At 40.2% G+C, this 17,143-nt stretch overlaps 1 protein-coding gene across 8 annotated transcripts in view; it reads right to left on the minus strand.

The window, feature by feature from the left end:
• Positions 1-17,143, minus strand: part of BICD1 (BICD cargo adaptor 1) — a 172,415-nt gene that overhangs the window by 73,416 nt on the left and 81,856 nt on the right. For all 8 annotated transcript variants that reach the window (XR_009418446.1, XM_059471543.1, XM_059471542.1 and 5 more), the window contains exon 2: positions 12,045-12,257. Coding sequence is in view for 7 of the 8 variants with exons in the window: in XM_059471543.1 (XP_059327526.1) it covers positions 12,045-12,257 (213 nt within the window). In the remaining variant the exon portion in view is untranslated. The remainder of the gene's footprint in view (positions 1-12,044; positions 12,258-17,143) is intronic.

Below are 17,143 nucleotides of genomic sequence, written 5' to 3' on the forward strand. Positions count from 1 at the left end.
TATTTTTGTTAAGGTTTAATAAACCTTTTTAAATTTTCAAAGTGAGCAGTTGTTTCTCACAGCCTTATTTGGGAAGGGCAGATAGTCATGGCATATGAGAGAAGCTGCTTGTGAAAGAAATACTTTCCTCCCTCCACACTGACCCAGAATTTTGCCCTTGCCACTTTAATCACATCCAGCTACTCAGCAAAGAACCAGAATCCTGTATCTTCTCACTGCTGTTGTGTTGCCACTTCCCTTGGGAAAACAGACACAAGGGACTCTGAGAAACAAGTGCAAAAACCTCTGTACCATGAGCCAAACCTCACAGCACTGCACTAATGAAGAAGAGCATTGCCTCTGGATGCCCTTGTCGTGACTAGGTGTGCAGCACTGGAGGGAAATGACCCATTTTTAACCCACCTCACTCTGAGCTGACTCTGTAATGCCACAGCCACTCTTCAGGCAGAGTTCACAGCGAGTGTCAGAGCAGACAGCCTGACCATTTCACTGAAGTGAAAAATCACAGCTCTATAATGATGATGCCTTCAAGGCACATTTAACTGAAAGAGCCAACACTGGAGGAGAGGAAAGGCCACAAAGGCAGAATGAAAGAGCAGTGAAGGCAAAAATTGCATTCATATCTAGTCCTACCTATTTGATGGGGATTTTTTTAACAATAACATCATAGAAGCAGACAAGCTCTGATTATGTATGAGCATCTGCACGTACACATCTAAAACATTTGCCAGCAAAAGTGCATTTCTCTCAATCATGAAGCTTAAGAGTGGATTTGACCATCACAATGAAAGGGTGATAACACTGTCTGACCTCTGCCTGACTTGCTGCCCACCTCCTGGATGCTGACTGGCACTGACTGTTGAGAAAAACTAAAAATAGCCAGCTTGTGTCATATATTGTAATAAGGGCAAAGGGAGAAAAAGAGGTGGCATACTTGAGGCTCTTGCTGTTCACCCTTCTGTCACCTTCCTCTTATAAATTTTCCCCTTGAGAACAGAGTTTGTTGTAGAAAGCACAATTAGTACAGATGATGGGAGCCAAAAACTTATTAATGATTTCATACCAATGACAAACTGGTAATGAGTTTGAGGTTTGGAGGTAGAAATGGGAAACTGAAGAGAAGAACCTGCCCCACAGAGGACCACATTTAAAGACAGCCTCAGGCTGCAACACAGAACAGACTTCAGTTTTGTAAGATGTACTCTGAATGAATCCAAATGAGAAAACACCAGCATAAAGAGCACAAAAATGTAAACCCCAAAGATGCTGACTTTTCCCATATTTTTCAGGGTTTCATAGGTTTTGATTCTACATGATTTCTTTTTGTTGGTGGAGGATTTTTGCCAAAAGTCACTTTAGTAGTTGCTTATAGCCTAAAGGCATAATTTAGATGTGTTTTGCTCCATCTCACTCTGATAGCACCTCACAAATCATGCACTTCTGGGGTCAGGTCACAGGCAATGCTCCATGTCCTGACAGTGAAGACATATCCCCAGGAAAAGGTAAATCCTATTTCCCAAAATTACCTACTAAAATCCCAGGACAAGCCCTTAAAAATAAATCAGTATTGATTAAAAGACAAGAAAAGAGAAATAGACTGAAAATAAACATGGGTTTTAAACAAACCAGAGCAGATGATGAAGCTTGAGCACCTTGGCTGGTAATTAATGTTCACATGGGATTAGCACCCATGAGTTTCCCTAAGGTCCAAGTAAATAATCACAGCTCCAGCAGAGATCATTGGGTTTTTCAGTTTTGGTTGGTGGATCTCATCTCTGAACCAATGACCAGTCAGCGCCATCCTTTCTGTACTGCTTAAAAATGAGCCAAAAAGTTTAGGAGGAAGGAAAATAGGCAGTGATGCATCCATATGCAAGGAACAGGGGAAAGTCAACAACAGAAGGTACAACCATGCAGGGCTACAGTGCATGTGTGAATTCCCCAGGCACATTCTGACACTGAATGACTGGGAAGAAGTTAAAGCTTCTTAGGGAAGCTTTAACTTTTTTTTTTTAAACTGAAAACTGCTCAGGATTTTAATAAAAAAAATCAAAGGAAACTAATTAGAACAGGGGCAACAAACTTCAAACTTCATTTTTTCAAACAAACTTCATTTGTTGTTTAATATTATTTATCAGTGACACATGTAATCACAATTTATGCCCTATTTGCTTATGCACTCAGGCAGTGAGGACTTCCAGCAAAAATTTCTCCTTCTCCTTATGCCTTTACTTTACCTGGAAGACTGATTAAGCTTTTGGACTCAAGTTTCAGAAAGTCTGGCACCCAGGGTATTTTTCCTTTCTCACTTAATCCCAGGCTAATGAATGAAATCACAAGGTACAAGTCAACACAGCTCCTGAGAGTCCAGATCACACTGCAAGGATTCTGTAAAAACTGGCAACACAGCTAATCCCAGCAATGCCAAAACCCATCTTACTCCACACCACTTGAATAGACAAAAGCTCAAGTTATTTTTAACCAGCAAATTAGTACTGAAATGAATGAGTCAGCACAAGAAGTTCTGAAGAGGGCTTCCTCATCCAGAAACAAAAGCCAGGCAGGAAAGTTAGGCATTTTAAAAATGTTCAAGGAAAAACAAAATAATGTTTTGACAAGTTCAGAGAGCTGCTAGTCCAATATCCAAGCAGCCACTGGTGTGGGATCCCTGGGAAACAGGGATATCATATGAAGATGCTTTCCCTGGCATCCCCTACCAGCCCTGGCACTGGGACTAGATCTTCAGGTGGCAGCAGCACCGATGGCCCAACCCTCCATGAAACGTGCCTCACTCCTTTTCACGCCCAGGTAACACCTCTGGCTTCCAGAGCTGCCCTCTCAGCACGTGCTCACTCAATACCCTGCACAAAGGGGGACACAAAGGCCTTGGAAACACCACCAAGGCACAAATAAGGGGTCATTCTTGCAAAGAACTTATGTAAGATCCAGCACTGCCAGATCCCGATTTGATTAATTACTGCCCAAAGATTACCAAGGGCAGCTGAAAGTGCACCCTCTTTCATTTGCTATTTGAGGCCCCTGTTCTCAAAGAGGGAGCTGGGAATTTGAGTATTTTTAATAAGGCACTCTGTATTTATGCAACAGTCCCTTGGTTATGCTCCATTATCCCACTTGGCCTTTTTTTGACCTCCCTAGTGTCCATTGTTTGTCTCTGCTATTCCCAGCAGAGCTAAATCCCTGAGCCTTGCCAAAGAAAACAGTGTCATGAATGTGTCAAATCCCAAATTTGTATCCAAAATCCTTGTTTGGGCTCATTAACGGGAAACACAACCACTCAAAGATGCTTTTGGTGGCTTGCAAGTATATTTGAGGGTAAGAGCAGCAAAACAACAAGCTGGTTACCCTAAGAAAACAGTGCCACAACAAAATGTATTTATCCTGAACTCTTGACCTTCCTATTCTATTACAGTTGGTGCTTATGAGGAGTATGAACTCAGAAACACAATCATCTTATGAGTGATTATAGCAATTTAGGATCATAAACCACATTTCAGGAAACAAAAAGGTGAATCTCACCATAGCCTCCTTGGGTTTCACCTGAGTGGTCTGACAGCCAAACTGTGAAGCAAGAACCCAAAGAAAGCATTTGGTGGTAACTAAGTCAGAAGATAGAGCTGAATGGCAGATCTGTAATTAAATCTTTGTCTGTTAATAGGAACACTCAGAAGCAGTCTGCAGTGGTCTTGCTGCCTATACTCAAAGCTCTTTCTCTCACAGAGAGACAGCATCAGTCTATTAGTATACCCATTAATTTCACAGCATGAAGAGAGGTTTGGTAGGACTACAAAGTCACAGCTTGCTGTATTTTTTTGTCTCCGAGGCAAAGAAAATTATTTTGTTTCTTTTCAGAAGTCCTGTGAACAGGGAAAGTACATGCACAGAGCAGAGGAAACCATTTAACAACCTTTCAGAATAAGCTCCATCTGAAATTTTTCCTGAAAGCAGATGGAAACAATGCATTTTTAGCAAATTTTCAGCCTTTTAAGGCAAAAATATCACCTATTTACACTATCAGCAAAGAAGAGAGAAACATTTATGAGGGTGGGCTGGCAGAATCTCCCTATGGCAGGAGAGAGAAAATAAGAACAACTCTCAGTGGGCAAAATAACACACTATAAGCCTAATTTAGAGCTGGTTCTAACCAGTTGACAGTAACTTCCAAAACAAAGGAATGTAAATATTGTTAACTCCATTGATTATGCTGAAAACACCCTAAATTGAGACATGAGCACTCTCCTGACAGGAGGAACAGTTCTGCCACCTCTCTATCACACCCAGCTCCACTTTGTTCCTCAGACAACCTGACACCCACCCCTCAGTCATGTCCATGGGCTGCTGTAGCAGCACGAGAGCTCACTCTGTCTCACTCCTACAGCTTCTTTTCAAAAAGTAGTGCTTGCATTAAGGTCCATAAGGATCAAAACACCATTAACAATGTCCATATTTAACCTTTCAGCATATTTTCTTAATTATTCTCCCTCTAAAAATCATAGAATCATTCAGGTTAGAAAATACCTCTAAGATCATCAAATCCAACCATTAACCCAGCATGTCCAGTGCACCATTACACCACATCCACAAATAACACATCTGTGTGTCTTTTAAATGCCACCAGGGTTGGTAACTTCACCACCTCCCTGGGCAGCCTGTTCCAATGCTTGAGCACTCTTGTGCTGAAGAATTTTTTTCTTAGTGCTCAATCTAATCTCCTCTGGCTGTTTCCTCTTGTCCTACTGCTTGTTACTTAGGAGAAGAGATCCATCCCCCCTCACTACAACTTATTTTTAAGAAGTTGCAAACAGTGATAAAGGCTCCTCTGAGCCTCCTTTTATCCACACTAAATACCCCCAGCTCCCTTCGCTGCTCCTCATAGGACTTGTGCTCCAGACCCTTTATCCATTGCCCTTCTCTGGACTTGCTCCAGCACCTCAATGTCCTTCATGCCACAAAACTGGACGCAGGAATAGAGGTGTGGCCTCAGAAGTGCTGAGTACCAGGGGACAATCACTGCCCTGCTCCTGCTGGCCACACTGTTGCTGACACAGGCCAGTTGCCATTGGCCTTCTTGACCACTTGGACAGAGCTGGTTCTTGTTCAGCTGCTCTCAACCAGCACCCCCAGGTCCTTTTCCACCAGGCAGCTTCTTCCAAGTCTGTGGTGATGCATGGGGTTGTTGTGGCCCAAGTGCAGGACTTTGCCTTGTTGAACCTCATTCTGTTGTCCTCAGCCCCCCAGTCCAGTCTGTCAAGATCACTCTGCAGGGCCTTTCTCCCCTCCAACAGAGCAATATTTCTGCCCGACTCGGTGTTGTCTGCAAACTGGCTGAGGGTACATCTGATCCTCTTTTCCCGGTCATGATACAAGGTCCTTGCTGCAAGTGCCACCACAATATTAACAAGCAGATAAATATTTACAATGCAAGCTTTCTTTAAATGGTGTAGATGCCAAAGCAAACTTCCACTCTGGAGTAGATTGAGTGGGATAAGGCTGTGGATGGAAAGCACAGGACAACATCACAAGGGAGCAGATGAGATCATGTAAGGAACAGAGTCAACACTGCAGTCACTTAAATCACTCCACTGGGGTAACCACCAGACCAGAGCACAGTTACAGGCTCCCTGTTCTATGCATGAAGGAAATTAGACAACTACTTATTACCATGATATTTTCTGAAAAATCCCTTTACCAGGATGTCTTCTCCTGGGAAGCTGAGAGGCCTCAGAAAATGGAAACAATAATTATCTGATTGTTTGGGAGTGTGGTCTGGAGATCGTTTACCAACAGGTGCATCTTTGATTGGTTCCATGTGAATTGTTTTTAATTAATGACCAATCACCATCAGCTGTGTCAGACTCTGAGGAGTCAGCCACAAGCTTTCATTATTCTTGCTAAGAATATTCTTGTATCCTTTCTCTTTCTTTAGTATAGTTTTAGTGTATCACTTCTTTTAATATAATATCATAAAATATTAAGTCAGCCTTCTGAGAACATGGAGTCAAATTCTCATCTCTCACCTCATCCTGAGGACCTCACAACACCACAACTACTAGAAAAGCAAGCTAACAAAAAGTGAAGAGAGTTCACTAGCTTCGTCACTACACCCAAGCACGCAGCTGCAGGTGCTTCCTGCGGTACATAATTCCTAGCAGTGATTCCTCTCCCAGACTTAGCTTTTCTGTCCTTTTTTCAATGCAGAGTTGGTAAAGTCACCTCACTTGGTTGCCCAGAGTTTCCTCCCTCCAGGAGCTCAGTAGTGAGGCCACCAGCCATGGGAGAGCCAGGCTGCAGGCCACACTCTGAGGGACAGAGACAGCCTCTGCTGAGGGCTGCCACCTCACACAGGAGAGGCTGGGCTTCTGCTCTCTGACCCAATTAATATATTTAAGTATTTTTTATCCAACATTAATTGAAATAAGGACTAGAACTTGTTCCCTATTCCCATCTGAGTGGTTGAGCCTTTAGGCTAGAGTCATTCTCATCAGCTGGCTCAGTCCCACTCTCTCTGGCCCTCAAAACACCACCTCCCAACAATGTGGAGCTGCTTCATCTGCAGGAACAAAGAGCCTGCCAACCAACTGCTAGGGCTCTTCCTTCAGAGAAAGAAGCAGATTCACAAATCCTAGGACAGTGAATAAACTGGAGCCCCAAACCTCACCACAATCACAGAATCTGAGAGTAGAAGGACATCACTGGGTGAGGTGGCAGCTGGGAAACATGTCCTTGGAAGACCCCAGTAGCTCCTACAGCAGCACCCAACGTGCAGCAACAGGGTAGCAACAGACCTCAGGCCAAGCCAGACCTTTAGATGAACAGAAACTTTTAAAAAAGGTAGAAATCGAAACACAATGTGTGCAGAAGCTTCCGGCAGTAGATGACAATTGAATGTACAAAGGATCTGAGGACAACTGTGGCATTCACATTCTCTGAAAAAGTTCCTTTGCCCAGGGTTTTTCTCCTGGGAAGCTGAAAGGCAGCGAGAGAGGCCTCAGAGAAAAATGAAAACAATTCTTATCTCATTTGCTTCTCCTCTGTTTTGCTCATGTGGCATGTGTTTGGAGATGTTTACCCACAGGTGGTTGTTTCATTGGATTCTGCTGTGAGTTGTTTTCACTCATTGGCCAATCAGGGCCAAGCTGTGTCAGGACTCTGGAGAAGAGTCATGGGTTTTCACTATTATCTTTTAGCATTCAGTAAGTATCTTTTCTATATTCTTTAGTATAGTATAGTATTCTTTAATATAATATAGTATAATAAAGTAATTAATTAGCCTTCTGACAACATGGAGTCAGGTGCATCATTCTCTCCCCTCATCAGTGGGCCTGCATTTACTATAGACTACCTACATTATACAGATGCACTATGTACCCAAATCTAAACCCAAAGCAACAAAACAAGAATCTGAAATTAACTGGTGTGTTTGCCCTAGTTACACTGTGACAGGCCTTTGACTACAGGTGTCCACATTTAAAAGTTTTAGGTTTTACTCAAAATTGTAAAAGAGAAAAAAACCCCAATTTTTCAGATGGAAAAAAATATTATTTCTAAATAGGAAACAGCACATTTTGAATTAAGCTATGTCTAACACAGAAAATCCAGTTCTTAATATATAACTTTTTAGATGAAAGCCAGCTTGAAGACAATGATTGTAAATTTTTTTCTGTTTTCCAACATTAGCTCTCCTCAAAAAAATCCAAGCTACCATGCCCACACATTTTCTAATTAGCATGAAGTGCAAGATTTTTGTACTGATGAAGCAAATAATTGTATATCTATTGATTTCAAGGGCAGCAGGGCAGCACAACTTCACCTTAGCCATTTTTTTCACCTGCTTTCAGCAAATACTACACCACAAAATTCTATTTTTCTCTCCCCCTACCCTTCCACTGCCCTCTTTCCTGTTTTTGCCTTCCAGAAACCCAGGTGTGTGCTGTTTCCATGGCCCATTAATATTGCCATCACATGAACACCCCTGTTCATCTGTTATCTCATGGGCTGCAGGTACGCAGGTGCTGATTTCTCTGTGCAATCCTCACAGCTGCTGCAGTGGCTTTTTAGTGGACAGCCTATGAGTTTTAACCCTTTTCCTCCTGGCTTTCTCCTTTTCACTACTTTTAATGGGAAGAAAGAGCTGATCCATACCTGCCAGCCCCTTCAGACACCAAGACCATTCACCCATCCACCCCAAACAACTCATCAGCCTGGTCTTGTAATACCTACAAATCCTGAACTGTACCATCACTCATCTCCATTTTCTACACTGTCACCTGCTTCAATCTTTGCCTCATTCTCTTTCCCCTCCAGTTGCCACCTGTTTTGAGTCAGGTGCCCAGCCTTCCCACGATGGAGGAGTATATACAGACATCACCTCTATATGGAGATTTCCTGTCTGTGGGCATGGAAAACTTTCTCCATCTTCTGAGAGAAGCTTCATCTGGGCTTTCATAACCACCTCTGCCAGTTATCAGCTTCTCAAGGTGGTGATTACATCTCTCTACACCAAAAAAATACTTATGGTTATAATGAGAAGAGATTGTCTCTACTGGTACAAAGGAGAAAAAGTTATCTCCCAACTGTAAGTGAACAGTGCTTTTAAATACGCAAAAACCAGACTCCAGAACATTAGAAAAGGATAAAAGATTGTGTTTTAAAAAGATGTTTTTTAAAAGAAAAGTATTTTAAATATTTATAATATATTAGGGCAATTTATACACTGTTAGAGAAGGTTATATGATCTAATAACCATAATGATCTCTCCATACAGAGAGGCTACCACCTTAAACTGTGTGATGCCTAACATACAGATTTTGTAAATCTAGTCTCTGATTGCAAAATATTATGTCTCTGGTCTCAGTTCTCAGTTTTAAAATCTGTGTAGTTTTGGTTCAAATTAAACAGCCTACATTCCCTGTCTGAGGTCTTAGTGGGAGAAAAAATCTACCAGCTTTTCAAAATGTATATTTTATTTAGTTAGGTGATAATTAATAAGATTCCTATCCAACGCTCTAGGGATTTTTATTACATCAAAAATAAAGCTGGTGGTGTTTTACTCCTTTAATCATTTTAACATGAAGTAGAAAGCTGTCTATGTTGAGAGATTCCTGGTTCATTAATGCCCATCAGGGTGAAGCACGTGAGCAAGTTCTCAGAAAACCATCTTTTCCAAGACATGGGTAATGAAATCAGTTTGTTTGTTTTTGCAGTCTGAGATGCATAATTCTCCAGAGACCTGAGCCTGATAAATTCCCTTTTATAGCCAGGGAGATCCAGGTCAAGCTGCCCTGCAGACATCATCTGTTACTGCAGGGCAGATACTTGCTAAAAGGTATGAATTTTTAAACTCCAGGGCTATGGAATTCCCAGGATTGCTAAAAGCCATCAGCATTCATGGGAGTGTCTTCTGCTGGTTCAGAAAATGCTCATACACATTCATAGGACTATGGATTTCTGTGCAAATTCAGAGAGCACAATGAATTCATCAGATAACTCCCAGGACAGGCTGGAGAGCGGAGAAGCACTGAGTGTACTATTTAGCAGTGTGATACCAATAACAAGGGTCATTTTTTGAAAACTCCCCTATCAGTCTTCAGTATCCTAAGTGGATGAGTGCATGGAGAAATTACCACACATTTGTGTCATCCATGCAAAAACACTATTGCCAGAACCGCACAGCAGCTATTCAAACCTTTCTATTAAGACTGAAGATGAAAGAAATTTTTTTTGCTTGTTTGTTTAGTTTATAAAATATCTTATTAAGGCTAAAAAACAGCCATAAAACATGTTTTTCTTGAGGGGAAGAGGTAAAGAGCAGGGAGGGGAAAAGACAGGATACAATCAGGTAACTTCTGTCTAGAATCTACCCATCTATCTTTGTATCATTCAGTACAGAGGCCCACATAAAAATGACATTTTTTCTTTCATTTTTTTTCTCTAATTAGATTTCCAGATTTACTGCCTGAAGAGACAAATTGCTTCCTCATTGTAGCAATCCACCCACACAGCACCTAATTCTGGCTTTACCCCAAAACATACCAGACACTTCATACTTTTTTCCCCCTCACCTTTGTAGCTGTCAAAATTTGAAGTATAGTCTGCTTTTTCCTGCTTGCAGGAGGCAGAACCAAGCAGACAAATTCATAAACACTTTCAGGAGAAGGTCATGTCCTTTCAGCAGGCACTTGGATATCACAGCCACAGGACCAAGGGGTATCAGGCTGAGCACAAGTGAGATTCCTTTGAGCACAAGGTGAAATATCAGCGTAATTCAGTGTGAAAAGATCACAAAGAAACTGAAGTAATTGCCAATCATCCCCTATCTCTTCTTATTATTCAAGTAATTAATCATAATAATGTGTGGTGTAATCAACTGACTGCACTAATTCCATTTATGCTTCATACATTGATTGCAGTAACACAAAATGAAAGTTCCACTTAGTCAAAGACTTGATACTTGGGGTACAACATCCTCTCAGTAATAACAATCAGTTTATCAGCCTAATTTTTATTCAAGTAAATTCCTTTATTGCACTTTAATTAACTACAATGGCTTGATTCTATTTAGCATTAGAGCAGGAAATAATTGCAGCTGGCTTCACATTAGGAGTTACTATTATCACCAAGGAAACGAGGACAATCAATATTCCAGGGAGGACAGGTACTGAAACTGCCTCCTGAACAAACTGCAGATCAATAACCATGATGGAAAATGGAAGGGAGATTTGCATTTGAAGGAGTCCCAGAGGAAAAGTATGGAGTACAAAGATAAATGTGCATTTTTTCTAACTTGGTTGTTCATTTGTGTACGCACCCCAAGTCATCAGGGCCTGTGAGCTAAACCAAACAGGTAGGGCTGTCAGCAGCTGGTTGTCTGCCACCAGGAAGATTTTAGGATAGGATTTTAGGACAAGTAGATCACAAATAATTAAAAATAGATTTGATTTTCTTTTGTTAACAACTGCAACAGCAATCATAATCACATATTTTAATTGGAATATGGGAACAGCTGGCATGTGTGTACTACTTCTTCCTGAAACCTGATCTGTATTATGGGCAAGTGTACAATAAAAATGCTCAATGGGAGTAAAGGCTCAGATCCAGTGATACCCTGTTCCAGGGCTTTCTGTAGGATAAAAGGATGCTATTCCATCCAGCTACAGAAAACATGGTAGCTGTTAATATTAACAAATTAATGCATTAAATAATCACTTTCCAGATTCACATAGGAAATATCTCCTTCAGCAGCTGGACAGTGGGGAGAATCCCTATGTCTAAGCATTCCCAGGGAATGCAGGCAAGATGCGGGCTCATTTCCAAGTGCTGCCTTCCCCTGCATGTAGTTGTTCTGCTGCATTCCATAATTTTCAGATTCCAATAGGAAAAAAGATAAGTTATTAAATACTACTTAAATCTCCATTAAAATTATTCAATGTGTCATATGGTCAATAATCTGGCTTCCTTACTGTTACCCATTTTCTAAATAAGAGCATGCATTTTAATTTTGCTTTACAGTAAAAGAAAACCAGCAAAAGTTTCATCTAATTCTAGGCAGTCTAGAATACCTGAGAAATTACGTAAATGCTGAGAAAGAGAAGAGATGCATGAATATCAGAACAGTGCAGAAAATGTGTTTATGTAAAATTTAGTACTATAAAACACAATGCAAAATGCTAAGGGTGCTTAGGAATTACAGCTTCTTGAATTGGGTTTTATTATATTTTTAAATGCTGAGAAAGAGAAGAGATGCATGAATATCAGAAGAGTGCAGAAAATGTGTTTATGTGAAATGCAGTACTATAAAATGCAATGCAAAACGCTAAGGGTGCTTAGGAATTACAGCTTCTTGAATTGGGTTTTATTATAGTTTTAAGGTGGTGATGTTGTTTAAACCCAACTAAAGTTATATTTTGTGCCATGTGGTTTCTGGGAATATCACAGACTGGGAGGTGAGCATTTTCACTTCCTGTAATATTTTGTTTACTCAGAGCCACGTTATCCATGATACCCTAAAGAAATTCAGCCCCATTTACCTCTTTCAAGTCTTGGACAATAGCAGTGAGCCTCTCATTCTCTGCCTGAACGTTGGTGACCACAGCCCTGCTCTGCTTGAGCTCGTTCTGCATCTCCAGAATCTTGCCCAGGTAGTAGGCTTCCTTGGATGCAGACTCCTGGAGAAGGGTCTCTTCGCGCGTCTCGCCATCTTCGGCCACTTTGCGGTGCACAGAGAAGGACTGGCCAAAAGCCTGCAAGGGGAAAACAGAGCACAGTAAAAACCTACTGAAGCAACAATTACCAACAGTAGAACAATCAGAACAATTATCAACAGTACAGAGCAGCTGCACAGCCAGCAGGAATGGGATAGATCTGTAAATTCCAAACTCTGACTATTAAACACTGTCCCAGCAGCTGAGGGCCACCATGCCACTTGGCTGGAATGAAGCATCTTGAGGGTGCTCCTGTTTGCAGTCTGGATTTATGGCCCCCATCCAGTTCACCACCACTGAGATCAAGATGGTGCTCTGCCTACTGGCCATTAATTAGTGCCAGTGTTTAATCCTCCTGCACGAGGCCAGCCCATAATTCATCAACTCCTTTCTTCTCTGGTTCCGCAAAATAAATGTGTTTGTTTTGGCTTAAAGAGCACAAATAGCTGATAAATCTCACTGAATTGCTTTCCATTTCCAACAATTTTTCCCTACAGGAGCTCATCTCCTGGTATGGAAAAATGTTCTTATAGCCTGGAAGAAAAATATACGAGCTGAGAACCAAGCAGTGGCCATCTACACCTCTGGAATGCTAAACACAGACTGTGTGAGCCCTTTCATTTCATTTATACTCAGTGGTTTTTGCTTCTGTTGGATATTTAACTGTTTGAGAAATGTTTAAGTAGTGAGAGAATTTCAGTGCTTGTCTTCTTGTTACTGGCCTACACTGATCAATTTAATAAGGCAGTATTCCTCAGTGACAATTTCTGATGTTATTTTTGACAGCTCTGGAGTAACCTGGAAGAAAGCTAACTACAAGCCAGAATAGTAGACATGATGGAGAGATCATTTACCTATAAAAAATGGGGGGAAAAGCCAGCAAAAATGTAATAACTTAAAAAAGAATAAAATAATAGACACAAAAATAAAAATAGCAATAAAATATAAAATAAAAGCAAAACCTGATTTTGAATTTGAGTGTATTACCTTTTAAAAAATGACACTTCATTGAAAATGACATGACCTGATTCTGGAGAAAGACAAAAGAGGGCTTCTAATGGGAAGACTATTTAGCCTAACACAGGCAGAAGTTCTCTCATGTATCTTAAATCCAAGTGAACAAATCTGAAAAAACACCTTTTTTTTTTTCCTCTCCTAATACATGAGAGAAATTTGAGTCATGGTTACATGCTATTTCAGTGAAAAATTATCCCTAAAAGCCTCATTTCTACCCAGTTCTGCAAAACCACAGCACACATTTGTACCCACTGTAAGCTGTGGCCTCCTTTGCCTTGCCAAATTAAATCCATTGTTTCACTGCTGCTATTTATAGCCTTTCAGAACACGTTCTAAGCTTTACTGGCACTAGAACTGAAGCAACCCTGAGAAACTTCAAAGAAAAACTCTCTTCAAAAACTTCTCAGCTTTTAAGTCTACTTCACTTGGAGAATCCTGTGAACTCAGCATTAAAGGATTCTAAAAATATTCAATAATGTATTAACCCAGCTGTCTTCTCAAAAAGCTGTAAGTTACTGAAATAGCAAGCATCAGCAACTTCCAAATAGGATTTTCCAAATAACAAGAAATTCAATTTAATGAAACTTAAGCACTGATATCTGTGAATCTAAGACAAATGTTTTGGGAACACTGCTAATAAATTATCTTCCTCTACATACTTATGGCCCACTTTTCCCAGTTTGAGACTGAGCAAAAAGCAGCAGTCAAATAAAGCAGTCAATAAAGTCAAATAATACAAATATTCCAATTTGTATTTACAAATTGTAAATAGATAAGACAAATGTAAAGGGGTAAAACCAAAACACAGCAGAAGAGCAGGTAGGACTTGCTGGGGTGGAGAGGCTCATGAATAAATGTTACCTGGAGCCCTCTCTCTATCAGAGAATTACAGTTCAACACCAGTACAAGTGATGACAGCCTTCCAGATGCATACCAGGTTTTCCCTAATGTACTTTGAAGGTGCACTTTTAGCATGTGTGATGTTTGAGAACAGCTATGAATATAGATTTTGGGGATGGTGCACAGCATAGCGGAAAATTACTGTGTACTTGTCACATTCACATTCTCTGAAAAATTCCTTCACCCAGGATTGTTCTCCTAGGAAGCTGAGAAGCCTCAGAGAAAAATTAAAACAATAATTACTCATTTGCCTCTCCTCTGTTTTGCTCATGTGGAATGTGTTTGGAGATTGTTTCATTGGTTTCTGCTGTGAGTTGGTTTCACTCTTTGGCCAATTGGGCCCAAGCTGTGTCAGGACTCTGGAGAGAGTCATCAGTTTTCATTATTATCTTGTTAGCATTCAGTAAGTATCCTTTCTGTGTTTTTAGTATAGTTCAGTTTAGTATTCTTTAATATATTATAGTATCACAAAATAATAAATTAGCTTTCTGAGAACATGGAGTCAGATTCATCATTCTCTCCCCTCCATCTGGGGGTGACCCAAATACAATATGTACTCCACATTTCCTTGTACCTATGACCACACAAAATATATAAACTGTTTTTTTCCTATGAAACCAGTTTGAGCATTACTGTATCACAGGACAGATCAGGTTAGGAGGGACCAGTGGGTCATCTAGTCCAACCACAGGGTCATCCCTGAGCACATGGCACTGGATTGTATCCCAATAGTTCCTGAATAGCTCCAGTGAGGGAGACTCCATAAACTCTGGGCAATCTGTCCCAGTGATAAGTAACCTGTATAGCAGAATTTCTTCCTTAAACTGCTACCAAGATGTTAAAATGAGGGGAAGGAAAGCAAGCAAGCATAGTTTACTTAGGATATTGATGGTAATTATGCAGATCAATGCAACAAGGAGATGAACATGAAATACCTCTTAATTATAAGCAAGGAAAAAGTTCTGCTTCTCTCTTTCATAGCCTGTACAGAACACCAAAAGGTTTCAACTTTCCAGACATGTCCACTTAAAGTCTTCCATGAGATTGATCACTTTTAAATTAAATCACATATCAATACTTTTCAGCTGGTAGCCAAATATTTGTTCTATTTTGATTTTATCTTTTAATAATTTGCTTAATACATTTACTTATCTGTAAGATCTTAAAACCTGGCTATGATGTGAAATATTTCAAGTAACTGTGCTCACATGAGAAGGTGATGACCAGGACTGCAAGTTAAAAGAAGTTCACTTGCAATTGGGTAATTGGGTAATGTGCTGTATACAAACTGGTTTGCTGAATACCTTGTGGTGCTGTATATGTGGGAACACCAGCCTGCCATGGAAGCCTGAGTGAATAAACAGCTTTCCTGTGACATGACCCCGAGGGAGAGGAAAAACAATGCAAAAGCAAAGCAGAGGTTCCCTTATTCATTAATAATGTCTTGGTATTTTCATGGAATGGACTCAGGTATTCTGAGTAGATGATGTACTGTACTGTGCAGATGTATCAGTTAATTACCACTGCTTTTTTCAGCATGGTACTGCTTTCTGGGACTCCTCATTAAAACCACTTAGAAATCACTATTGGTCCCTTGTTGGCTCTTGGTTTCAGTAATCACAGTGTGGGGATTTCCTGACATCTTCCAGATTCAAGTTTGGACCCAGAAGGGGCTGTGTAGTCCTTCAGGGCTTCTGTTTCCTTGAGAAATCCCCTCCCAGAGTGGGCACAATAGCTCAGATCAGTCACAAACACTGAGGCAAGTTTACTGCTTCAACAAAGACTGTCCTAACACAGAGCAGTCAGATTTTCACCTTACACTGGTCCCATTACTTCTCTCAAGATTTTTGTTTGGAAGGACGCTCTTGATTGAGTTAGAAGATGCTTTTTTAAATAAATTGGTTGTAAAACTCAAGTAACAAGACACCATTAAACAATGTATACACGTGTCTCTCCTGAAACCTCAGAACTGTGTAACACTACCATGATTTTTCAAAGGCATCTTAAAATTGGAACTTTGAGAACAATAAAATAGTGATGACTATTTGAGGTCATGATAAAGGATGGTAAAAGTGAATGCACACAAGGAAGAGACCAAATTTGATCATGCAGAAAGATGTTAACTTTGGAGGAAAATCACCATTTACTGTTGAACTCAAAGTAACCCCAGAAATTCCAGTGATAGAAGTAAACAAATATAACAGAAATAATGCTGTGAACAAAATGGGCACAGATCTACAAAGGAAAAATAGAAAACTGACTGCTCCAGACATGTCATAGTTATATGATAAATATAAATGGCAGTATAAAGCTAATGTGCAGTGACATAAAATTATGTCTAAAACAAAAAATATATTTACCACTTCAAGAAAGAAACTAAAAAGAGAAGCTAGATTTCTAATTTAGGTGTAGAAAGCAGCACACATGCAAAAGATTAGTTTAAAACTTAAGTAGGTAATGAAAGCTGCTATTTCTGAATTTCACTTTTATTTTTACTAATAACCTCCTGGGTCCGGAATTTGGAAATGCTTCGCAGAAATTCATTCTTCTACCCTGGGATAATTAATAAGCAGTAAACACAACCTGACTGCTATCAGGACCAGCAGGCAGCCTACCTTTATGGCTTTGACACTGGCTGTAGTTTTTTCTGATGCATAATGCTACAGCACTGAACTTGTTCCAATGATTACTTATTTGGGCTGCTAACTTGCAGCAAAGCAGAATCATGTATTTATTATGTATTAGTTACCTCCACATTCATAGCACAAAAGCAGGGAGAAAAGAGCCTGGATTATCCAAGAGGGTAGCATGTTTCCTAGTCAAATGTCAGTATGGCACCACAGATGGAAATCTTCGCTCAGAATGCTATGGGTTAGTTCTAGGAACAAGCCTTATTTTGTTGCACAACTAGAATATCCATTATCACCAAATATTCCTTTAGTCATTTGCAATCCTGTGTCCCTATGATAAGAGTTTTTTTTAAAGTTTATTATATATGAGTATTTTTC

Source organism: Ammospiza nelsoni, chromosome 5 (assembly GCF_027579445.1).
Source record: "Ammospiza nelsoni isolate bAmmNel1 chromosome 5, bAmmNel1.pri, whole genome shotgun sequence".
Lineage (NCBI taxonomy): Eukaryota > Metazoa > Chordata > Aves > Passeriformes > Passerellidae > Ammospiza > Ammospiza nelsoni.